The sequence below is a fragment of the Pristiophorus japonicus genome, chromosome 6, assembly GCF_044704955.1.
Source record: "Pristiophorus japonicus isolate sPriJap1 chromosome 6, sPriJap1.hap1, whole genome shotgun sequence".
Classification (NCBI taxonomy): domain Eukaryota; kingdom Metazoa; phylum Chordata; class Chondrichthyes; family Pristiophoridae; genus Pristiophorus; species Pristiophorus japonicus.
The window spans coordinates 158413455-158440231 of NC_091982.1; the positions used below are offsets into that span (position 1 = coordinate 158413455).

Sequence of the window (26777 nt, forward strand, 5' to 3'; positions counted from 1 at the left end):
GTCTCATGTCCGATGCCCAGTACAAAAAAGTCTCTAAGCATTGTTCCAGGAACCCCTCAAACTCACAATGTCCTGCAAGGCGCCTTAGTTCGACGACGTAGCTCGCCACTTCCTGGCCCTCCGATCGTTAACACGTGTAGAACCGATATCTTGCCATCAAAACGCTTTCCTTAGGATTTAGGTGCTCCCGGACCAGCGTACACAGTTCTTTGTAGGATTTCTCTGTTGGTTTACCAGGGCCAGGAGATTCTTCATGAGACCATAGGTTGTGGGCCCACAGACAATTAGGAGGATCGCCCTTCGTTTGGTCATGTTCTCGGCCCCTTCCATCTCGTTGGCTGCGAAGTATTGGTCGAGTCTCTCCATTAAGGTCTCACAATCGTCCCCCTCTGAGAACATCTCCAGGATGCCAACTGTTCTTTGCATTTTCGCGCAGTTCATTACCTCATCACCAATTGTTATACTCATAATGCAATAGTTAGGAAAGACATTAGCTTGGATGATGTGGAATCTATATGGGTAGAGCTGCAGAACACCAAAGGGCAAAAAACGTTAGTTGGAGTTGTGTACAGACCTCCAAACAGTAGTAGTGATGTTGGGGAGGGCATCAAACAGGGAATTAGGGGTGCATGCAATAAAGGTGCAGCAGTTATAATGGGTGACTTTAATATGCACATAGATTGGGCTAGCCAAACTGGAAGCAATACGGTGGAGGAGGATTTCCTGGAGTGCATAAGGGATGGTTTTCTAGACCAATATGTCGAGGAACCAACTAGCGGGGAGGCCATCTTAGACTGGGTGTTGTGTAATGAGAGAGGATTAATTAGCAATCTCATTGTGCGAGGCCCCTTGGGGAAGAGTGACCATAATATGGTGGAATTCTGCATTAGGATGGAGAATGAAACAGTTAATTCAGAGACCATGGTCCAGAACTTAAAGAAGGGTAACTTTGAAGGTATGAGGCGTGAATTGGCTAGGATAGATTGGCGAATGATACTTAAGGGGTTGACTGTGGATGGGCAATGGCAGACATTTAGAGACCGCATGGATGAACTACAACAATTGTGCATTCCTGTCTGGCGTAAAAATAAAAAAGGGAAGATGGCTCAACCGTGGCTATCAAGGGAAATCAGGGATAATATTAAGTAGGAAGTGGCATACAAATTGGCCAGAAATAGCAGCGAACCCGGGGACTGGGAGAAATTAAGAACTCAGCAGAGGAGGACAAAGGGTTTGATTAGGGCAGGGAAAATGGAGTACGAGAAGAAGCTTGCAGGGAACATTAAGGCGGATTGCAAAAGTTTCTATAGATATGTAAAGAGAAAAAGGTTAGTAAAGACAAATGTAGGTCCCCTGCAGTCAGAATCAGGGGAAGTCATAACGGGAAACAAAGAAATGGCAGACCAATTGAACAAGTACTTTGGTTCGGTATTCACTAAGGAGGACACAAACAACCTTCCAGATATAAAAGGGGTCAGAGGGTTTAGTAAGGAGGAGGAACTGAGGGAAATCCTTATTAGTCGGGAAATTGTGTTGGGGAAATTGATGGGATTGAAGGCCGATAAATCCCCAGGGTACTTAAGGAGATGGCCTTGGAAATAGCGGATGCATTGACAGTCATTTTCCAACATTCCATTGACTCTGGATCAGTTCCTATGGAGTGGAGGGTAGCCAATGTAACCCCACTTTTTAAAAAAGGAGGGAGAGAGAAAACAGCCTGACCTCAGTAATGGGTAAAATGATGGAATCAATTATTAAGGATGTCATAGCAGCGCATTTGGAAAAAGGTGACATGATAGGTCCAAGTCAGCATGGATTTGTGAAAGGGAAATCATGCTTGACAAATCTTCTGGAATTTTTTGAGGATGTTTCCAGTAAAGTGGACAAGGGAGAACCAGTTGATGTGGTATATTTGGACTTTCAGAAGGCTTTTGACAAGGTCCTACACAAGAGATGAATGTGCAAAGTTAAAGCACATGGGATTGGGGGTAGTGTGCTGACGTGGATTGAGAACTGGTTGTCAGACAGGAAGCAAAGAGTAGGAGTAAATGGGCACTTTTCAGAATGGCAGGCAGTGACTAGTGGGGTACCGCAAGGTTCTGTGCTGGGGCCCCAGCTGTTTACATTGTACATTAATGATGTAGTATCTCCAAATTTGCGGATGACACTAAGTTGGGTGGCAGTGTGAGCTGCGAGGAGGATGCTATGAAGCTGCAGAGTGACTTGGATAGGTTAGGTGAGTGGGCAAATGCATGGCAGATGAAGTATAATGTGGATAAATGTGAGGTTATCCACTTTGGTGATAAAAACAGAGAGACAGACTATTATCTGAATGGTGACAGATTAGGAAAAGGGGAGGTGCAACGAGACCTGGGTGTCATAGTACATCAGTCATTGAAGGTTGGCATGCAGGTACAGCAGGCGGTTAAGAAAGCAAATGGCATGTTGGCCTTCATAGCGAGGGGATTTGAGTACAGGGGCAGGGAGGTGTTGCTACAGTTGTACAGGGCCTTGGTGAGGCCACACCTGGAGTATTGTGTACAGTTTTGGTCTCCTAACTTGAGGAAGGACATTCTTGCTATTGAGGGAGTGCAGCGAAGATTCACAAGACTGATTCCTGGGATGGTGGGACTGACCTATCAAGAAAGACTGGATCAACTGGGCTTGTATTCACTGGAGTTCAGAAGAATGAGAGGGGACCTCATAGAAACGTTTAAAATTCTGACGGGTTTAGACAGGTTAGATGCAGGAAGAATGTTCCCAATGTTGGGGAAGTCCAGAACCAGGGGTCACAGTTTAAGGATAAGGGGTAAGCTATTTAGGACCGAGATGAGGAGAAACTTCTTCACCCAGAGAGTGGTGAACCTGTGGAATTCTCTACCACAGAAAGTAGTTGAGGCCAATTCACTAAATATATTCAAAAGGGAGTTAGATGAAGTCCTTGCTACTCGGGGGATCAAGGGGTATGGCGAGAAAGCAGGAATGGGGTACTGAAGTTGGATGTTCAGCCATGAACTCATTGAATGGCAGTGCAGGCTAGAAGGGCCGAATGGCCTACTCCTGCACCTATTTTCTATGTTTCTATGTTTCTATAATAAATGATCAGACCGAGTACTGTGTGTAATGAGCAAGTGTAACCTTAGCTCCTTTATTGTAGTTCCAGAGTGCAGGTACTTCGTGGGTGGCCTGCTTATATACTGTACTCCCAAGGGATGCTAGGATCCCTTGGGACTCCAACAGGTGGGCCCTCTGGTGGACAGGTGTGATGCAAGTTACAAGGGGTTAAATCTTCCGCCCCCCCCTGTGTGCAGCTGAGCAACCCATGGTGCCATGGACTTGGCTCTGGCTGCACTCCCCAGAGGAGCCATCGCCCTCACCAGTATCCAGAACTGAAAACCGTTTAGCGAGCGAGATGCACTCGGGGAACTCCTGCCCTACCTGCCTGGTCCTCCTTGTCTTTCTAGCGGTCACTCATTGCCACATTGATAAACTGCGGGGTGACCACCTCCTGAAACGTGCTATCCACAAAGTTCTCAGACTCGCGGATGCACTGCAGTGATGCCAACTGCCACTCTAGCTCTCAAACCCGGAGCTCGAGCTGCTGTAGCTGGCGACGTGCACGTGGTCGTCCAGGCCACGAGAAGCGTCCAGGACTTCCCACATGCCAGAGGATGTGCTTTCTACGGGACTGAGCTGCCCTCCCAGGCCTCTACCTATTTGATTGTCAACTAATGTTTTAGTAAACAAACCCCTCTGCCCTAACTTAGATAGAAGAAAAGACAACAGTGATACTCACTAACCAATCTCCTACCTGCTGTCCTGTGACATCCCTCCTTAATTTTTATTTATTTATTTTTTTGCTCTTGCTGCTCTCGGGCCTCCACTGCTCCTTATACCCGCACCGCTCTCGCTGTGCAGTTGCCGCTCTCGGGCCTCTTTTGCTCTCGCTCCCAGATTCTGTTGCTCAACCAATCCATTACCAGCTATTCTGTGATGTCTCTCCTGGATTTTAAAAAAAATTCTTTCCTCTCTGTTCCCGACCAGGTTCACTGCTCTGCGAACCTGGGGCTTCTCTCTGTCCTTATATCCAGCTCTCCTCTCTGTTCTCTGCAAGTCTTCAGTTTCTTCAAATCCAAATATGCAATATCAGCAAAATAAATTAAGACAAATATCTCTGCGACTATCGTCAAAATTTGTAATGCAATGTGTGTTGGTCATTTAAAAGTACGTGATATAAATTGTTTCTGATTTATATGCTATAATGGCAATTATACACTATAAAGTATCGTCAGGATCTTAGCGGTCTTTTCGACAGTAAATGGGTGGAACGTGGCTTTGATCAAATTCGGGCAGTATGTATTTGGCAAAAATTTGGCAGATGGAGTACAATCTGTGAGGTTATCCACTTTGGCAGAAATAATAGAAAAGTAAATTATAATTTAAATGGAGAAACATTGCAAAGTGCTGCAATACAGAGGGACCTGGGGGTCCTTGTGCATGAAACACAAAAAGTTAGTATGCAGGTACAGCAAGTAATGAGGAAGGCAAATGGAATGTTGGCCTTTATTACAAGGGGGATAGAGTATAAAAGCAGAGAAGTCCTGCTACAACTGTACAGGGTATTAGTGAGGCCACATCTGGAATACTGCATACAGTTTTGGTCTCTGTATTTAAGGAAGGATATACTTGCTTTGGAGACTGTTTAGAGAAGGTTCACTAGGTTGATTCCAGAGATGAGCGGTTGACTTATGAAGATAGGATGAGTAGGTTGGGCCTATACGCATTGGAGTTCAGAAGAATGAGAGGTGATCTTAACGAAACATATAAGATACTGGGCCCAAGTTTCCACAAGAAAAAAAACGGGTGCCCCTCCGAGCTGGGCGCCCGTTTTTCGCGCCTAAAACGGCGCATAAAAAAATCCTCGGTATTCTCCACCTACTTACAGGTCCTCTGGCCCTCGGCGCAGCCAGCACGAGCTGTGGTGGGAGCGAAGCCAGGTCCCTGCACTGAATACAGTGCCGGGACCTCTGCACATGCGCGCTACAGTCGCTCCAGGCGCCGAACTGTGTGGGAGGGGCCCGAAGCACGCAGCCCCTAGCCCTGGCTGAATGGCCTCATTCGGGCTGCGTGAATAAGGCTCCTCCCACGGCCAGCTCCTGCTCCCCCCCCCCCCGACCAGACCCGACATTCGCTCCCACCACCCCCCGCCCCGACCCGACACCCGCACCCTCCCGCCGACCAGACACCCGCTCCCCCCCCCCGCCCCCGCCGACCAGACCCAACCCGACACCCGCTCCCCCCGCCCCAACCCGACACCCGCTCCCCCCCCCCGACCCGAGACCCGAGACCCGCTACCCCCCCCCGACTGACCCGACTCGCGCTCCTGTTCCCCGACCTGACCCGCCCCTCCCCACTCTCTCTCCCACCCGCTCTCTCTCTCTCCCTCCCTCCCCTCTCTCTCTCTCTCCCTCCCTCCCTCTCTCCCCCTCTCTCTCTCTCCCCCCTCCCTCCCCCCCCTCTCCCCTCTCTCTCCCTCCCTCCCCTCTCTCTCTCTCCGTCCCTCCCCCCCCTCTCTCTCTAATATTTGTAGAAGTATAAATAAGGATTTATTGTAGAATTTAATGACTTCCCTTCCCCCCACCCTCCCCCCCTCCCCCCCACCTCATTCTGGACGCCTAATTTGTAACCTGCGCCTGATTTTTTAATGTGTAGAACAGGTTTTTTCAGTTCTACAAAAATCTTCACTGGCTCCATTCTACTTTAGGTTGGAGTACATTTTCACTGTGGAAACTTTGAAATCAGGCGTCAGTGGCCGGACACGCCCCCTTTTGAAGAAAAAATTCTATTCTAAACTAGAACTGTTCTACCTGACTAGAACTGCAGAAAAAAAATGTGGAGAATTGCGATTTCTGAAATAGTCCGTTCTCCACCAGTTGCTCCTAAAAATCAGGCGCGAATCATGTGGAAACTTGGGCCCAATGAGGGGGCTCGACAAGATGGATGCAGAGAGGATATTTCCACTCATAAGGGAAATTAAAACTAGAGGGCATAGTCTCAGAATAAGGCACCACTCATTTAAAACTGAGATGAGGAGGAATTTCTTCTTTCAGAGGATTGTAAATCTATTAAATTCTCTGCCCCAGAGAGCTGTGGAGGCTGGGTCATTGAATATATTTAAAGGTGGAGATAGACAGATTGTTGAGTGATAAGGGAATAAAGGGGAGCAGGCAGGGAAGTGGAGTTGAGTCTATGATCAGATCAACCATGATCTTATTAAATGCCGGAGTAGGCTCGAGGGGTCAAATGGCCTACTCCTGCTCCTATTTCTTATGTTCTTATGTTCTTATGTATGTTAAGGTGCCATAATTGGCTCCATAGTAGTCCACTTGCAAGGTTGATAATTGGTTCACTCCACATGATGTTAAAAAGTGGCTGAGTAGACTGGAAAGAGCAAAAGCTGTTGCAAGGTTGTGAGTTCAAGTCTCACTCCAGATACTTGAATACATAATCTAGACTGACACTTCAGTGCTGCATTGTCAGAGGTTCTTTCAGATGAGATGTTAAACCAAGGCCCCATCTGCTCTTTTGGATGAATGTTAAATTGTGCTGCAAGAAGAGCATGGGAGCTCTCCTGATATCCTGGCCAACAGTTGTCTTTTAACCAACATCACCAAAAGACTGATTATCATTTCATTGCTGTTTGAGCCAATTTAGATGCTGTGTTTTCTACATTGTAACAGTGACTACACTTTAAAAGTAATTAATTGACTGTGAAGTGCTTTGGGATGTCTCAAAGTTGTGGAAGACACTATATAAATGCAAGTTATTTCTTTAACTGCTGTATTTTATGTGTTTATCCCATTAGGTCACTCTACTGCACTGCATGTGCTCAATCTCTTCTGTTTGAGACTCTCCTATGTCACCAGTTTGTACACTGCTAGAGGTAGAATTAGGCAACGGTGATAGATCAATCAGTACCTCAGAGGTGCAAGAGGGTGCCGAACAGAGAGAAGCTTTTCCTTGTATCCTGTCTGAGAGTAAGGCTGTGGTAGGTAGAGCCTCCCCAGATACAAATGCAGGATTCAAGTCTTGGACAGACTTTATAGAAAGTTAAAAAGTTGCTAAGAGAAAAAGAGTATTTACATGAAAGAGGAAACTGAGCTTGTTGGAATCAGCTTTAGTGATGGAGAATATGTGGGAGTTCCAAGTGAGATCAGAAGACATGACCCTACACTCGGTAAAATTAGTCAATGAATGTTTTACACATTCACATTACATTCATCTGAATCAGACTATTCTAGCCCCATGCGAGTCAAACCAACAGCCAGACTCGACTATTCTAGCCCCATGCGAGTCAAACCAACAACCAGACCTTACCATTCAATTGCACAGCGTCTGCATAGCATACTCAGCAGGTGTGGTGGGATATGCAGCAAGGTGGTATATAAGCCAATATCCTTAATTCTTGAAGCTGTTTTTTTATTTCTCCTCTTAATGTGCCACCCATGGTAAATGACTGTAACTATACTGCATTTGTTGTATGACGGTAAGTGCCACTGTTTGTGTGAGGTTGCCTCCAAAAGTGTCGTACTGCCCCCAGTTACTACACACACACAGACTCCCCCCCCCAGCACAGTGATGTGACAAATTCCTCTAATTTCTGAGGTTATCATCCACTTATTCATTCAGAGCTATGATCATGTTACACCACAGTTTAGAGTCATGTCATGGAGGAAATTATATAAAATGTAATCACATTAAACATGCATATTTAAAGCTATGAACTTCTTGGATGAAATAGCTCCCGTGCTATATCTGTATGGGATCAAATGGGTGACAGGATCCCCCGTGGGCTATGGCTAGAAACTGGTTTATGCAAAGCTTAAGAGCTAGTAATCTAACCCCCTGTGTATTTACCAAACAAAACAAATGATCGTATCGGATATTTTATTTGTCACAATCTATTCTCTGGCTTCAGGCAAAAGAATATGGAGTAATGATGGAAATATGAACCCAGTGAATATGATTATTAAGCATCATCTTACGTCCTCAAAAAAAGATCCTAAAAAATACCCTAATTCTATCTTATTGTCATATCTAGGTCAAGTTGAGTAATGCACTAGGAAACAATGACTAATTTGTGATGTTCATCTGGGAGAAAGGGTCTATAAAACCAAGCACTGTACAAACCGTTATCTCAGATCCAGCAGGCACTTCGAGTTCAGGGGATGTGCAACTCCACAGGTGAGGATACTTCAGATTTTAAAAACACTTCTACACACTGAGGAATGTTGAGTTTAAATGCTATGTTGCATTCTTCATGCTGCTGCTGTTTAGCTCTATGTGACTATATGCTGTGCATATTGGGTACCATCAACATCAGTTTCCACATGTACGCTGACGATACTCAGCTCGACCACACCACCACCTCTCTCTACCCCTTCACTATCTCTAAATTGTCAGACTGCTTGTCCGGCTTCCAGTACTGGATGAGCAGAAATTTCCTCCAACCGAATATTGAGAAGACCGAAGCCATTGGTTTCGGTCCCAGCCGCCAGCTCCGTTCCCTATCCCTTTCCCTAACATCTATCTGAGGCTGAACCAGACTGTTTGCAACATTGGTGTTATATTTGATCCTGAGATGTGCTTCCGACCACATATTTGCGCCATTACTAAGGCCGTCTATTTCCACCTCCGGAACATTGCCCGATTCCGCCCCGTCTCAGCTCATCTGCTGCTGAAACCCTCATCCATGCCTTTGTTACCTCTGGAATTGACTATTCCAATGCACTCTTCACCAACGTCCCACGTTCTACCCTCCGTAAACTTGAGGTGATCCAAAACTCTGCTGACCATGTCCTTACTCGCACCAAGTCCCGTTCCGCCATCACCCCTGTGCTCGCTGACCGTCATTAGCTCCCAGTTAAGCAACACCTCAGTTTTAAAATTCTCACCCTTGTTTTCAAATTCCTCCATGATTTTGCCCCTTCCTATCACTGTAATCTATTCCAGCCCTGCAACCCTCTGAGATATTTGTGCTCCTCCAATTCTGGCCACTTGAGCATCCCTGATTTTAATTGCTCTACCATTGCCGACCGTGCCTCCTCTGCCTCTCTACCTCTCTTTCCTCCTTTAAGACGCTCCTTAAAACTTACCTCTTCAATCAAGCTTTTGGTCATCTGCTCTAATATCTCTTTATGTGGCTTGGTGACAAGTCTTGTTTGTTTACGCTCCTGTGAAGCACCTTGAGATGTTTTATTATGTTAAAGGCGCTATATAAATACAAGTTGTTGTAAGGCAAAAATGTTATATCACAACAAAGCTATAATTAATGTGGAATGTAAAGAAATCGAATCTATATCTGCAATTGATATGTTGGTTTATATAATTTCTACATCATGATCTATACCCTATTTCAAATCTTTACCACCATTCTTCCCTGTTTCATGTGCTGAAGCTTTGGGACATTCACATTTATGCGTCAGCTTTTGGGGGTGATTCACTGTAAATACTCATATGGTGGATACTTGAGGTATCATTAGCATGCTGAGGTTAGAAAAGTCTGTAGAAGTATGCAGTAGAACCTGTATTGGCATCAATAATGCTAAATACTACCTACTAAATCTTCAAACTCAACCCTTTAGGATATTTTGACAGTTTCCGTGAATTACTGACACACTACTGTTAAAAGTTCTTGCAAATTATTGACTCCCTGTCTAGAATGATCACAAATCAGTGTTTCATTAGACAGTCCTAGCAGTAAATAGGGAAAATATGGATGTGTAATATTGTGCCATGTAATTATCCGCAACCACAATTATGATGTGAACTAAAATAACAAAAACTTTACCGCTAATCCTTAACTTCAACATTTTACTGTGGTAATAATGTTACTGAAGGTTAAGGGCTAGTAAAATTGGCAAGTCTCACTATCTATAAAGAGCTAGTCATACAACAGGAGCCTTTAAAGAAGGCATATCACCATCAGGGCTTGAATAAACAGTTAAAACACCAAGGGTAACTTTAACATCCAGTGTACGATTCTATTTCTGTCAATTTTAAAAACTAAACATCTGTGCAAATAAAGAATAATGATCATTTGATTGATAAAAACAACTGAGATGGCACCAGCTGTACCTGAGATTTGACCAGCTGAACCAAGGTGTCACCAGCTGCGATACCTCTACAGTGAATAATCTGCTGACAATCACTATCTAGGTTTCCACACCAATACTGGGCATTTGGATGAGGTACCAGAAGCTGACTGACTTCTGTGGAAGGATCAGCACCTTGAGGGAGAGGGAAAATCAGAGAAGATTAAAAAAAATTGAGTATAGCCAGTAACTGAGCCGATTTTTTAGTCTCTTGATACTGAAGTGAAACAAATCCAAGCCAAAGAATTCAAAGAAAGGATCTGAGAATAGTTCTTAAATTCCCTTAACAGCAAATTAAAACCAAATCAAGATTTGCTCTACTCATTATTTGTAGCAGCATTGGCAATGCATTCTGTTATGTATTATCAGCATGGTGTTTCTTCCTCTGATATAAATAAAAGTACAAAGAAGAATGAAGAAGTGTTACTATAAAATCACTTAAACACATACATCTCCCCTCCCTCAGTTGTTAAATTTCTGTTTGCTCCCCTCCTTAGGTACCACCCTGTGGTCTGTATATATATCATTTGCAGGGATAGGAGGCAATTAGACGGCATTTTGCCATCTTTGCTCTGTAACCCGTCTTTGTCTCAGTTGGTAGTATTCTCACTTTTGAATCGGAAGCTTATGGATTCACATCCTACTCGAGAGCATAATCTAGGTTGACTCCAGTGCGATTCAGTGCTACATTGTCAGAGGTGCTATCTTTCATAAGAACATAAGAGCATAAGAATTAGGAACAGGAGCAGGCCAGCTAGCCCCTCGAGCCTGCTCCGCCATTCAACAAGATCATGGCTGATCTGGCCGTGGACTCAGCTCCACTTACCCGCCCGCTCCCCATAACCCTTAATTCCCTTATTGGTTAAAAATCTATCTATCGATGATTTGAATACATTCAATGAGCTAGCTTCAACTGCTTCCTTGGGCAGAGAATTCCACAGATTCACAACCTTCTGGGAGAAGAAATTCCTTCTCAACTCGGTTTTAAATTGGCTCCCCCGTATTTTGAGGCTTTGCCCCCTAGTTCTAGTCTCCCCGACCAGTGGAAACAACCTCTCTGCCTCTATCTTGTCTATCCCTTTCATTATTTTAAATGTTTCTATAAAATCACCCCTCATCCTTCTGAACTCCAACGAGTAAAGACCCAGTCTACTCAATCTATCATCATAAGGTAACCTCCTCATCTCCGGAATCAGCCTAGTGAATCGTCTCTGTACCCCTTCCAAAGCTAGTATATCCTTCCTTAAGTAAGGTGACCAAAACGGCACGCAGTACTCCAGGTGCGGCCTCACCAATACCCTGTACAGTTGCAGCAGGACCTCCCTGCTTTTGTACTCCATCCCTCTCGCAATGAAGGCCAACATTCCATTTGCCTTCCTGATTACCTGCTGCACCTGCAAACTAACTTTTTGGGATTCATGCACAAGTACCCCCAGGTCCCTCTGCACCGCAGTATGTTGTAATTTCTCCCCATTCAAATAATATTCCCTTTTACTGTTTTTTTTTCCCAAGGTGGATGACCTCACATTTTCCGACATTGTATTCCATCTGCCAAACCTTAGCCCATTCGCTTAACCTATCTAAATCTCTTTTCAGCCTCTTTGTGTCCTCTACACAACCCACTTTCCCACTAATCTTTGTGTCATCTGCAAATTTTGTTACACTACACTCTGTCCCCTCTTCCAGGTCATCTATGTATATTGTAAACAGTTGTGGTCCCAGCACCGATCCCTGTGGCACACCACTAATCACCGATTTCCAACCCGAAAATAACCCATTTATCCCGACTCTCTGCTTTCTGTTAGCCAGCCACTTCTCGATCCATGCTAATACATTTCCTCTGACTCTGCATACCTTTATCTTCTGCAGTAACCTTTTGTGTGGCACCTTATCGAATGCCTTTTGGAAATCTAAATACACCACATCCATCGGTACACCTCTATCCACCATGCTTGTTATATCCTCAAAGAATTCCAGTAAATTAGTTAAACATGATTTCCCCTTCATGAATGGGGACCTTATAACACTGCTACATCTGCTTGTTCAGGTAGATATAAAATATCTCATGGTTCTGGACATTCAGACCAACTTTCCTCTCTCAACCAGCACCACCAAAAACAGGTCAACTGGTCATTTATCTCATTTGCGATTTGTGGGATATGGCTTTGTGCGGCATTTAACTACAGAAAAACAGTTAATACATTGCAAAAGTCACTTATTCTGTCGGATGTTTCTGAGATTTGTGATAAGACATTGTATAAAGGAAGTCTTTCTTTCCCTTTCCCAGTGATGAAGTCCCCATCTTTGTTATGCACTTCCTTCAAACAATATAGCCAAAACTGTGCATTGACTTCGTGGCAAACTTGCAGATGAACTTTCATTGTTATTCCATTGAGCAGCATATAGATACGACATTAATTGATGGATGGGGGTTGGTATATAGAGGATACTATATGGGCAACAAAGGAAGAAGCTATTTTGACTTTCTCCCCTTGCTGTAGGAGATATCACGTTACCTGACAAGCACTGCAATGTTACCAGTTATACTTTCAGCAGCATTTTACTGGGAAACAAACCTGTTCCATGTACATTATAACTTGATATGTTTCATTCTGAATGATCCCCTCTCCACAGGTTTCGGAATGGCAGTAAGAATACTGAATGTAATTGCAGTGCTGGCTCTGCTCATGATTGCAGAAGGTATCCCTCAAAATGAAACTGAGAAACCGTCAAATCGCGGAGTTTCTAATTCGCTTCTTGAGTACAACATGTGTCCCCTTCCAGACCAAGAGTATCCTTTCAGCACAGATATGGTCCCATCATATTGTGTCTGCATGCACTGTCGAGGGCCAACAGGGGATCAAGGTCTTAAAGGAGATAGAGGAACCTCAGGACCACCAGGTACACTTGTAAAAATTCTTGTTAAACCTGTATGTTTATTTGTTAACACATATTATCCCTGAGCAAAGCATTATTGGAACAGCCTCTTTATTAATTATGAGCTTATAAAACTAAATCAATCCTTGTAAAACTGAACTAGTCCATGTAAAACTGCACCAAACCCCATACAATTAAACCAGTCTGTGTAAAACTGAACTAATTTGTGTAAAAATGAACCAAACTGCATAAAACTGAACAAGTACTTGTAAATTAAAACTGATTCCTGTAAAATTGAACGAATCCCTGTAAAAAATCAACCAGTCCCTGTGATTGTGAATCAGTCCTTATAAAACCGAGCCTATTTCTGTCAAAGTGAACATTTCTCTGCAAAGAACGGAAAAAAAACTAAAACTAAACTGTAAAACTAAACCAAACCCTTAAAACTAAACTGGTTCCTCTAAAACTGAACTAAACTCTGAAAAACTGAATCATCCTCATAAAACTGCATCAGTCCCTGTAAAATAGAACCAGTCATTAATCCCTGTAGGATCGAACCAGTAAATGTAAAGCTGAGCCAGTCCCTATAAAACTGAGCCATTTGCTGTAAAACCAAACCAGTTCCTGTAGAATGTGCTACATATATTTTTCCGATTTGGGCAGGTGTATGGGAATTTCTGAACCACGAGGGAACATTGTGAGGGGACATTACCTCTAGTCAGTTATTGTCAGTGACATCGGGCCCAACGTTGCCCAAGCCGCTTTTTCGGTGTATTGACCTGAAGCGCGCTGACTTTGCGCGCTGGAAAGGGCGCCTGAAAAAAGGGCCCCCATCCTGGCCGCTCTTCGGAGTCCCCGGAGTCGTGGCGTGGCATGCAGTCTGAAGGGCGGAGCAACAGGCCAGGGCAGAAAGCACTGCCAGCACCTGCGCGCATGCTCCTGAACTCCCAGCACGTCCTGCAGGCTGTGAGCAGGACCCAATGCTTGCAGCCCCTATCCCTGGCCAAAGGGACGCCCGATCTTGCCACATCCTATCCCCGACCGATTGGCCTCCCGCACCAGCTGGCCGGCCCGCTGAGTTCCCAGGCGAGGTAGGACTTCAGTTCTATTTTTTATTTAGTGGCTGTGCTTGAGACTTTCGATTGTGGGGGGGGGGGAGGAGAGTTTGGGGGGTGGGGAGCGAAAGAGTTTTTTTGGGGGGGGGAGAGAGAAAGAGTATATGGGGTGGGGGGGAGGAGGAGAGTTTTTTTGGGGGGAGAAAAAGAATGTTTTGGGGGTGGGGGGGGAGAGAAAGAGTGTTTTGTATACCAGCATCTCTCTCTCTCTGGCTACTCCCTCCGTGACATCGCGGCCAGCAGCTCACATTTCTCCAGTAGGATTTACTTTCCCTCCCCTATTCCTGCCCTAATGTCTGCCGAATGTGCGCTGCTTTATCTTCACTGCCCGCTGGCCACATACGCTGACCTAAGTCGATTTGGAGTAAGTTTTTGCTGGCCAAAGTGGCCTAAGCGGCCAAAACTGTCATAAGTGTCTGGGAACGCCCCCTTTTGAAAAAAAAACTGATCTAAGAAAAATTTTACCTAACTGACTTATTCTGGAGCAAATTTTGGGGGGATAATGGCATTTTTTAACTTACGCCAGAAAAAACAACTTACTCAAAAAAGATTGATGCAAGTCATGGCCAAAATTGGGCCCATCATACTTGTTATTGGTAGGAAAATTGTAAATGTATATCTTTGGTTGTTTTCAAAGCCATTGGCTTGAGGGAGGAACCAATTCAAATAAAAATATATTGTAGGGTGAATTTGCATGAAGATTCTCTTACAGAAACTCTGGAAAAACAGCATAAATGCCATTTGTGCCAGTTTTCCAAGGTTTCCATAACTCTTCCACCTAAGTTACAATGAATGAGCAGGAGAACGCCAGTGGAGATTCACCCCTGTGGAATTTGTTCAATCATGTCTATGACTGACAGCTCCTTTTGAAATTAGCTGACTGTTACTCAAATATTTAAAGCCCTGACTACTGTTTTCTGGGAGTTAGAATTAGCCTGGACTGTTTACATTTGAGAGTAAGTTTGGAACTTTTGATGAGATTAATCAGATCAGTTCGCCCATGTTAATGGTAAGAATTTAAAAACATAAATAACTTAATATATAAAAAGTTAGTGATAAAGTAGTGACTTTCTGTGTTTATGTCGTTATTCAGCAGTTTCCATTGCTCTTCTGCCAATGTTACAGCAGATGAGCTGGAGACCCCCATGGAAATTCACCCCCAAAATGTATTTTGAGATTGTGAACCATTTATTTTAAGGAGTGTGTCTTAACATCTGGTGTATTTGTGTATATAATATGTGTGCTTATTCAGTTATTCAATAAATTGGTTTGACAGTTACAATCTATATCAAGTTCTGTTGGCTTGGTTACTCTGTCACATTCAAAGACAAGAATAATTCTGTTGAGGCACGGGATAGATCCAATAGCCAAAGGAATTTGAAGAAAGGTTTTCTGTTCAAAATCCTGGGCACACTATCAAAATCGTACCTTGATATCAGAACAAGTGAAGATATTCCTGAGACTTTATGGAGTTTAGACTTATCTGTGAAAGTGATCTAAAGTATGGAAGCCAAAACGGAAGTTGGAGTAAGAAGGGCAGAAGAGAATCAAACTCATAACAAGAAGTACGAGTGGACGACAGCAACAACAACTTGCATTTGTATAGCATCTTTACCATAGTGAAATGTCCTAAGTTGCTTCACAGGAGTGATTATCAAACAAAATTTGACACCATGCCACATAGGTAGATATTACATAGAATTACATAGAATATGCAGCACACAAACAGGCCATTCGGACCAACCAGTCCATGCTCGCATTTATGCTTCACTCAAACATCCTCCCTTCCTTCCTCATCTAACTCTATCAGCATAACCCTTTATTCCCTTCTCTCTCATAAGCTTATCTAGCTTCCCTTTAAATGTATTTATACTGTGCGCCTCAACTACTTCCTGTGTTAGCAAGTTCCACGTTCTCACCACTCTCTGAGTAAAGAAGTTTCTCCTGCATTCCCTATTGGATTTCTTGGTGACTATCTTATATTGATGGCCTCTAGTTTTGCTCTTCATAATTTTAAAGACCTCTATTAGGTCACCCCTCAGCCTTCTCTTTTCAAGAGAAAAATGACCCAGCCTGTTCATCCTTCCTGACGGGTATAACCTCGCAGTTCTCGTATGATCATTGTAAATCTTTTTTGGACCTTCTCTAGTGCCTCTATATCCTGTATTTATAATACGGCGACCCGAACTGTACACAGTACTCCAAGCGTGGTCTAACCAAGGTTTGATACAAATATTAGGACAGGTGGTCAAAGCTGGTCAAAGAGGTAGATTTTAAGGAGCGTTTTAAAGAAGGACAGCGAGCTAGAGACCCAGAGAGGGAATTCCAGAGCTTAGGACCTAAGCATTTGAAGGCACGGCCACCGATGGTGGAGCAAAGAAAATCAGGGACGTGCAAGAAATCAGAATTGGAGGAGTGTAGAGGGTTGTAGGACTTGGAAGAGGTAACAAATATAGGGAGGGGCGAGGCCATGGAGGGATTTGAAAACAAAGTTGAGAATTTTAAAACTGAGGCATTGCCAGACCGTGAGCTAATGTGTGATGAATCTTGGTTTAAATATAGTGAGGAGAAAAATTGTGCAGAATTGTGTATTTGCAGCTTAGGAGGAACAAGGGTCAAGAGAGAAAATTTGGGCGGAGCACTGAGCATAGATAATGATTACAAACATTCACAGAGACACGCAGGGTATTTTGCCCTCTTTATGTAGGCATCCTGGGGTGGAAATTTGATGGATCCATTCGGGTGGGTTGCAGGGCGAACCTCCATCTGACGCACTTCCCTGCCATTGACAAAGTACCAAGTCGCAGGGAAGAACACTAGAATATTTGGAGCGGCCATTCACAACTGTGGCAACTGAACAGAAACACTCGTAATGGTGAGGAGCTGGAAGTCAGGGTAGCAGGGAGGCCAAACTCCAGGTGGAGTCGATGAAAATGCTTCAGAAAAGAAAATATTATAACCTCCAGTCAAGAGGCAAAGGGGAAAGTTGGAAAAGGCAATCAATTCTGTGCCTTCTACACTTCAAGACCCACTTTAGGCTCACAGTGGGATCTATGCATACTCTCACGGCTAATCAGGGGTGCTCTGGACAGTATACCAACGGATATGCCCCCAAAGTAGTTGTTTGACATAATGGGACCAGGCATAAAAAAGTTCTATCCTTCCTCTCCAGAGAATAATTTTGTGGCTCTTCATGATTGGGGTAAAAACCTGATGGATCCATCCCAAATTGTGCATCCATAGCCAGAATTATGCTGCATCCCCAGCTGCAATTTGCACAATTTGGGCTCTGTCTATGGTCCCTTTGAAATGTACTGTTACTGTGGATGGAAGAAAATCTTCATCAAGTGAGATGCTAACAGCAGAGTAATGGATTGAGAATTTTATGTTATGGAACTCCATGAGGCACAAGTTTGATGCCAAGTGTTTTGCTTTCACTGGAATTTCATATAATGGGATTAAGGAACCCATTCCAATTATGTACAATGGGAACAACTAGGATGAATTTAGGTCACTTGAATTATAGATGATGTAAAGGGTTGTGATCCATTGGAATTCTCTATAATGGAAGTGAATGGGAAGATATTGCGGTCGGAGGTTTACCGCGGGCAGATGCCACCGACGGCAATAATTTTGGACGAAAGTACCTGGTGGGCCCGGAGGTTCGGCAACTTGCGGTCCTGGGGCTCTATGCGAAGGCCAGCGAAGGGGCCCACGTATCCCAGGGGCGTATGGGTTTTGTACGGATCTCTAGGATCATATGGGCCAGCTCAACCAATCAGAGTAGGGGCATCCCCATGCATACTTATGGTAATTCCGTATGTACAAAGCTGCCATAACAATGAATGGGAATGCCCCCAAAAACACAGAAAGATTGAAAATAAATTAAAAAACACATCACATATTTAAAATTAATAAAAATGCAATTTAATTAAATATTTTATACACAAATTTATTTTTTGAAATGTTATTTAATATATTTTAACAGGGCTAAAAATAAACTTACCTTAATGTATTTTAATATATAAATGAGTGATAACATTTAATTTTTCTATTTAAAAAAAATCTTATGCTGGTAAAAGCAGGCCTTATGCCTGCTTTCACCAGTGTAAGAATTTGAAGGACATTCGCTGGGCAGGAGGTCGCCACCCGCGGAGGCTCTTTTCCTTCGCATGCGTGCGATCTGTTGTGCGATCTGTTTAACGTATCGCAGGTGCCAGGTTTAGGCACTCCGCATACCTAATCCCGGGACTTGGGGGGACCCCACGGGTGAGTACGTGGCCATGGGGAGTGCGATTTCAGGCCCATTTAGTCTATTTAGATTCTATACAATGAGAGTAAACGAGTAGGGGTCTAGTCCAATGGGATCTATGCATTGAGAGAAAGTGGGAGTGTTTTAATTTGCAGTAGTTTTATGTTTTAAGTTTTTAGAGCTGACAACATTATCTTTTACCGTAATGACCAAACTGACATTTATGTTCTTTTGTGGCAGGAAGACCAGGCTTGCGTGGCACGAGAGGATCCAGAGGATCAAGCGGGATCCGAGGTCCAAGGGGCTTTAGAGGGATAAAAGGTTTGTGTTTATTATCTTTGCTTTGTCCTTTGCATATGTGCAATGACAAATTATTATAATGAAATTGATAAATTGTATATGTTTGAGGTTCATTATAATATGATCCTAAAGAGTTAATGATTTTAACAAAAATGAATACTTATCTGTAATCATTTGGATTTTTTTAACCCAATTATCTTTATTTTTATTTTGCTGTTAGAGGTACATCCCACCTGATATAGAATGCCTCACATTCCTAAAATACATGTCTCAGCAACCAAACTGACTTACTGAAATGGATAACCTTCAACCAACATTCAATATATCCTACAAAGACAAAAGCAACACTCATTGTTGTAGTAACCTAGCATGTCTTGGATTAGCTGATTTCAGTTAGGGTGCTGCAATTAGCGGGGTTTCCACTTGTGATAGCTATCCAGGGACCATTGCTAGAGAATGTTTATGTATGGACGTTGGACAAGGTCAGAATCAGGCTTTGATGCCGTTTATAGTCGAATAGCTTGCTTACACTGCTGAAGAATGCCAACTTAAGTGAGGTACTAGTGAACTGTCAGCCCTGTGATACTGTACTGCTACAAAAGTCAGCACATTTAGAAGGAGGGGAATGGGAAAGAATGGTCAATGTGTTGCTTATTGGAGGTGTTGACCTGAGACAAAGGGGATAAAATTGGTCTTCGGCAATAGCACAAAATGGATAATAGCTAATTGGCAGTCCCTGTTACAATCTGCCCAATTTTCTTTCCCATTGAAGTCAACAGAAAGGAAAATCGGATGAGGTGTAAACGGGCTGTCGATTTGTTAGCGCCCGTTTTGCGCTACCGCCAAAGACCAATTTCACCTCAAAAACCTTTTTTTACTCGCCTGAGTAAGAGCAATCCATTCCATCTGTAACATAGTACTTTAAAAAATCCCATATTTCACCTTTCTATTACCCGTATCCATTGCAGTGCAGCCAACAGTACTATGGGCTCGATTTTCCGGTCCTTCCTGCTCCGGGTCTCGCCCCGGAGCGGCGTGAAATGGGGCGGCAAGGTCTTTTGTGTCCGGTCGCGAGCTACAGGTCAGGTTTTGCGGCGGTGCTTAGCAGCTGCACCAGGTGTGTAATGTCTCTTGTTGCGACACTGTCCGAGTTTTGACTCGAACCCGACCAGTACGCCTGGAATCGCGCCTCGCAATGACCGACTGGGAAACCAGAGTGGTCCAACCAGCAGCGATGAGGAAGGTAAAGTGCAGTAAAGAGAAGTGCGAATATTTGTTCTTTTAATTTTTTTAGCGAACTGTGTTGTGGTGGCATGGGCAATGTTTTGGGAATGGTTTTGTGCTTTTTAAGGGCTTTTCTGCGCCCCCCCCGCAAGGCCTCTCTTGGAGCGCACATGGCCCAGCACTTTAGTTCACGAGTTTCCCATTTTCGTGTCTCGAATGTTGTACAATGCCTCCCTTCACGCTGCGCACCCTGGCGCAGGGCCCAGTTTGCGAAAATTCTTTATTAATGCGCAACCTATTCCCGGCTGTTAACTTTCCCGCCCCGCCTCCATTTTCGATTCAAAAACAGAAAAGCCTAAAATCCAGCCCTATAGATTTACAATCCATATTGACAAAGGGAGCAGAGATGATTCCTTACAAGTATAAGTTGGTAATTTGATTCTGGTAATAGCATTGCAAAGGCGGGTACTACCCATTTATGATTTGCATTACCCTTAAAGCCCCTTTATCCATCATTCTGTATGCAAAGCTTACATAATCCTTTTCATTATAAAATGGTATCAGAAACCAGGGCTGGTCTTTTGAGATTTTGTTACGTGCAAGTTGAATTTATTTTGATTGCTTTTAATTGCAGGGCAGAAAGGTGCTCGAGGGCCAAGGGGCATGATGGGACTCAAGGGGATTCAAGGACGTAGGGGTTTTCGAGGCCTTAGAGGTAAGTCATTGAAATGTTTAATTAATTCCCACTTGTCTTTTATTCTTGTTCTTATCTTAAAATGAAAAATGAGGCGATGAGGTCTGCCAGCCCTATGGAAAGAGTCAGCATCTTCAGGAGACGATCGGTGAAAGGCATTTCTGACTGTTTAACCAACCTATTATCTGAATAAAAACTCGACCTACACAAATAGACATTGGGGCCGAAATTGCCCCCCCCTTAAGTTCCATTACCGACCCGTCCTAAATTGCCCCCGGGCCAAGAGCGGCAGGAACGGGTCTCTGCACCGCTCATGCTGCAGCCCGTCGGGCACCTGCCAACCCGCCACTGACAGATGGCGACCCCGTTCCGATCCCCCGTGGGAAATTGCCCCGCGGGAGCCGAGCGGCCGCCGGTCGGTGACAGTGACAGATTTCCCCTGCGGGAAGCTGTGTGTGTCTGGACGGTGCGTCTACCCCTAAAGGGGAGGGCACGCTGCCACGCCTTAATTTTATTTTCATTGTCGGCCCAACTCCGAGGTTGGACCAACAATGGTGGCCACGGGTTCGGTTGGGCCGCCAATAGGCAATCTGGCACCCCCTCTTGGGTACCGGGCCACTGGCCCGGCCAAAACCCTCCCTGGTGGCCCAGTTTGCCTAAACCCCATGCAGAGCTCGCAGCGGCCCTCCCCTTTAACTGAAGGGGAGGGACGTTATGATGCACGTCCGTGTCGCACTGATGTCATCGGCGCGGCGCTGACTCGTTATGTCAGTCACACCACTGCAAAGGTACTTCTGCCCTCAACACCACCCCGACTGGAAATGCATAGATTGGGGTGGAGAGGAAACTTCAAGATCGGCAAGTGCGCTTAATTTTTGGTCAGGGGGTGATTTCGGCCCCATTAGCTTTACTTTTTATCTGGGTTGTGGGAAAATGCAGAGACTCATTTGTTTAGTGGGGGACCTGGAGCTGAATAAATCTACCACTGACAGCGAGTTTTATGAGTGAGTGATCAATGCATGGGAGTGCCTTAGTCTTCAAAGAGATTAGGAAATCATTGGGTAGAATTTCCACTCGAGTTCCCCATTCTCACATCACGACAGTGAAAACGTCAGAGACTCCACTATTTCTCAAAGCTTTTGCCGATTTTCCACCAAAGTTATGACAGGAGATCAAAAGAAATCTCGACCTCTGAAAAGAATGACTCCGACACTTACAGCTCCGGCAGAAGTTTCTTTAATTTGATTGCTAGCAAGGGGCAGGTCACACTCAGTCAATGGCTAAGTGAACACCTCCGAAATGGTACAGTTTCACAAGATATTTATACAGTAAAACCCAAGTTATGGCCTCTCCCGGTGTATTGGCTCTATCTCGCAGCCAGTGAATACAGATAAAGAGATAATTACTACATCCTTGTCCTGACATGGTTTCTAGATATTTCCTTTTGTCAGGGTTATTAGTTGGCCAGCCGGCCATTACTCCATGAGAGTGTGGTAATGAGCTATTACCTGTCTTGCATTGTGTCAGGATTGTTCAGTTTCCTAGTCAGTTTATCTGTTTGCATCAAATGGATGAGGTCTCTACAAGAGATAATGGCTGGTGGTTTGAGTACAAAGAAAAGGGTGGGGTGACATGGAACTCTTGTCGTGTAGACAATAGGAGAGCACCATGGGGGTACTTGTCTCAGCATGACTTGTCTCCTAGCTGTCTGATGGCCATCAGCCATCTCAAACCAGGTTTAGCTGTTTATGCAAGCTGACTGATTTTATGCAGAAAGTTCTGGAAGGACCAGGACTCCATTTTGATATATATATATTGCAAAGGGCACACAAATAACCGTATGGTATCAGCTTAGATAAAAATACATTTCCACATTCCCCCATTTTGTCCTTCACAAGGACAACTTAATCCATTCTGATCTTGTACAGTCTCTCCATTTCCATTTCCACACAAGAGCCTTCAGCAGTTGTCGCTCTCCATAACTCTAGCCGTGGTCTCGGTAGGTAACATAGTTTCTCCCACCCTTCACCCTGGGCTTTGTTATGGACTGTTGTCCAGCCAACGGTTGCTATCTTTCTCCCATCAGTGGGATTAGTTGTGGCTTGCCATTTAGTCATTTGGGAACACTTGCTGCGTCCCATTTCTGGTCCTTTAGTCTCATTACTCATTAGGCATATACCTTCAGGATTTCCTATTCTGAGAGTAATGCTTAGGAAGGGAGGCTGATGGTTATTATCATAATTGGGCTGGTACTATCCCTGGAAGGCTGTAAGTTTATACCCTGCCGACCTCCCTTCTGTTTGTTCCTTCGTTTCTGGCCCCTTAGTTAGGTTTGTCCTATTTTGCACTGTCAACCATTCTACCATTTCTGATTCGTTAAAGGGGACAAATCTCAGGGGAATACCCCCTTCGGAGTGGACAGGTACATGGGAACATATCCAACAACTCGACAAGTTTCTTTCTTGAGCATACCTATGACTCAGTGCCATAAATACGTTTACTTGCAATTCCCTTCGGTGGCGGGTCTGTACCCCTGGTGTAATCAATAATGCGAAGTAAAACCCTGTCAAGCCCAGCACCATCAGTCCCCATAGTCCATACAGTTCCTTATTCAGTCTTCCTTTTTCTGTTCCTCTGGTTCCTTCTTCCCTTCCTCCTGGTCGGGTGCCCGTTTGCAATGGGATGCATGGATCCATGTTGGTCTTTCCTTTACCTTGATTGCAGTATTGGTCGCCAGCCAAGACCTGGTATGGTCCTTCGAATCTTGGCTGTAGACTGCTTTTTCTTTTAAAAATCTTGATGTAAACGAATTCCCCTGGCTCCAGGTTATGACACTTCCCTTCCGCTGGCTTGACTTGAGCTTCCTTTACCTGTGAATGAAAGCTGGAAATACATTTGGTTAGTGCAATACAATAGTTCAACATATTTTCCTCCATTTTGTGGATGTCCATTTGTTTTGCAGTAAATGGTGCTGTAAAAGGTAGTCGTTGGGGACGTCCCATAACTATCTCATGCGGTGACAGGCCTGTTGTTCTGTTGGTTGCAGATCGCATTACCATCAAAGCTAAGGGCAGCAGTTCTGTCCATTTCAGTCCAGTGTCATTGCATAGTTTTGCCAGCTTATTTTTAAGCATTCCATTATATCTTTCAACAAGTCCAGCTGATTGTGGATGATAACTGCAATGAAAACGTTGATTAATCTACAAAGCTTTACACATTTCTCTTATAACAGTTCCCGTGAAATGTGACCCGATATCACTAGAAAGCTTAGCAGGGATTCCGAAGCGCGGTACAATTTCCTTTAACAAACATTTAGCAACAGTAGTGGCATCGGCCTTTTTACATGGAAAGGCTTCAATCCATCTAGAGAACACATCTACAATAACTAATACATACTTGAATCCCATACACATAGGTAATTCAATAAAATCCATTTGTAAATGTACAAAAGGCCCGACTGGATTTGGGTGGGAGGCAGATTCTACTTTTTCCGTCTTACCCGGATTCATTGTCTGACAGGTAACACAATTTTCACAGATTTGTTTTGCAATTGCTGAAATACCTGGTGCATACCAAGTTGCCAAAATATAATCTGCCAATCCCCCTTTGCCTGCATGTGTGAATGTGTGAACACATCGGACTATCCATGGAAGTAAGGATCTGGGCACCACCACTCGGCCGTCGTGGTGAACCCATATTCCTTCTGGATTTTTATAACATTGATCCTTCGTCCAGGTCACCACCACCTCCGTACTGGCCTGTGTCTGAAAGGTCAGCAAGTCATTAATAGTAGGTGGCGGGTCTGAGCAATTATAAGGTTCAGATTTGATAACAGTTCAACTTCATATTTAGTGGTTCTTGCGGAGGTTAGGTGTTGGGTGGCACATTTAGTAAGTAAAATCTCGACAGAGTGTGGGATGTACAAAATGGTCTGATGATTTAGAGTTATTGTCTGAGTCTGTTGCATAGCATAATAAGCTGCTGCCAGCGAAGGAAGACATCCTGGTAGTCCGCGTGCCACTGGGTCTAGTTGGGTACTGAAATACGCTACCGGTCGCTGCCTGTCCCCATGTAATTGAGTCAAAACAGATTGTGCAAAACCCGATTTTGTGATGCACAAATAAGTTGAATAGCTTAGTGTAATCTGGTAATCCCAAGGCTGGTGCTGAAGTGAGGGGCTGCTTAAGACTCTGGAAAGCATTCCGGGATACTTCATTCCAAATCCTTCTTTAAGCATTGTGAGAATATAGTAGATTCATTCACAGCTCGTAGGTCTTGGACAAACCTCCATTTGTGTGGGCTTCTGAACTGGAAGAATCGGTGTGTTACACGGACTTCTCATTTATGCTTATAGTGATTCACAGATCACAGAATGTAAAGTACTTGTTTTCTAATCTTATTAAAAGGCTTCCAAACCCAAGATTTTTCCAATACACCCAAAATGTTGATCAAGGAGATCACCTGAAATATCTCAAAATCCCAATTCAACTATTGTACTGCCACTCTTTATCAAAAAAAAACAAATCCTCTTACTGAGCTAAAAGCTTTTGTATTAAGATTTTACACCAAGGACAATGGGAGTGTACTCCCCCAGCCTGCACCTCGAGAGACCCACAAAGGCTTTTTAAAAAAAAAAAGGCATTACAACTTCCCAAGACATTACAACTTTTAACCACCGGGACCATGTCTCAACAAACCTATCCTTTGTGCATTTCCTAGCTCCGTAAGTTCTCATCCGAATAAATCCACACCTGCGCTTCTAACTTAAAATGTCTTAAACTTCCCACATACAGGACAACACTATGAAGGGTTAAAAAACTTCACTTTGTTTGAAAAAGTGGGTGGAGCTAAAACAAACAGGCAGCTCCACAACCTTTCCAAACAAGTTTCCAGACACAAGAAAAAAAACACAGAAGCACTCTCATTCAAAGACAAGACATTCACGCACTCTCATTCAAAGACAAGACATTCACAAAAGTCTCTCTCCATTCAATAAAGCTTCTCCTTTTTTTTTAATCCATACATCACTATCAGGTTCTCTTATGGCATTTAACGAAACGACGGGTAGCTATTTGTTCGCAGCACTCAGGTCTGGGATTGGGTGTCATTGATCATTATACGGGCAATTTGGTTGTTGGCCGAATTGCTTTTGATTCTGTGATCCAAATGGATCTTGAACAGAGAAATTAGTCTGAAGTCTAGCATGTACCTGGACTTGGGTCGCATACGGGTTGGGTCCTGGAGGGGGAGGGGGTGCTCTATTACCTGCCTGTTGAGTCCAATCATAATTTGGTTGTTGCTGTTTTGCCTGGCAATTTCTTGCCCAGTGTCCAATCTGACCACAATTGTAACAAGTATCATATTGTTCCCACCCTGCACCTTCTCTCCCTCTTTCCCTGAAATTTCCCCCTCTGCCTCGCCCTCTTCCTCTACCCTGGGGGGGGCCGTAGGACGGTGTCACCGTGGTGGATGTTGTTGGAGCTGCTTGTTCCACAAACACGGTGACCTTGCTTTTAGATTCTCTATTTCGCTCTTGTATGTCCTTTAACATAGATACAACCTTGGATAGCGATTCCTGTCGCCATCCGAGACAAACTAGTTTAAAGATCTCTGAGTTCGGGTCGTAGCCCGTTTACCACGGTGCTGATCATAGGAGCTTCTACCTCCTATTTTCATGCCTGAACATTGGTGCATGATCTCTCGCACTCTTTCTACATAATCCTCAACATCTTCCTCCTTTCTTTGTGTAGTTTCCATAATTTTGGACCAATTCGTTTTCCTTGGGAACACCGAATGCAAGGCTTCCCAACATCTTTCCAAGAACCCCTCTCCTGGCTTCGTGCTGGGATCTGCATCCGGAGCCTCTTGATGGGTTTTAAAATCTTTGAATTTTATCTCAAGTTCGGCAAATTTCGTGTCCTTTAACCATGCTTTCAGTAAGATTTGACCATCTAATATACTGGGTTCGTGGCACAAGATGATCACTTTTAACTGGTCTATGGCTTTTTCAATATTGGTTTCAGGGTCTGCCAATCCTTCCACAATTATTCTTAACTCACTTGGTGACCATGGTCGATAAATAGGGACCGGAGCCCCCCCAGAGAGTGGACTGGGAAAAAGTATTACTGGGTATGCAGATGATGATGGCTCCAGGGCACTGG

The 26777-nt window shown here is 44.0% G+C and overlaps 1 protein-coding gene across 6 annotated transcripts in view; it reads left to right on the forward strand.

Moving 5' to 3' along the window:
• LOC139265269 (complement C1q and tumor necrosis factor-related protein 9) overlaps positions 1-26777 on the forward strand; it is a 119571-nt gene that overhangs the window by 87549 nt on the left and 5245 nt on the right. For 3 of the 6 annotated variants that reach the window (XM_070882213.1, XM_070882216.1, XM_070882217.1), the window contains 4 exons: positions 8102-8244; positions 12789-13055; positions 18639-18719; positions 20557-20637. In XM_070882213.1, the coding sequence (XP_070738314.1) occupies positions 8229-8244; positions 12789-13055; positions 18639-18719; positions 20557-20637 (445 nt within the window). In that variant the 5' untranslated portion in view covers positions 8102-8228. Of the gene's footprint in view, positions 1-6865; positions 7049-8101; positions 8245-12788; positions 13056-18638; positions 18720-20556; positions 20638-26777 lie in introns of all 6 variants that reach the window. The other 3 variants (XM_070882215.1, XM_070882218.1, XM_070882219.1) reach the window with 3 other exon arrangements.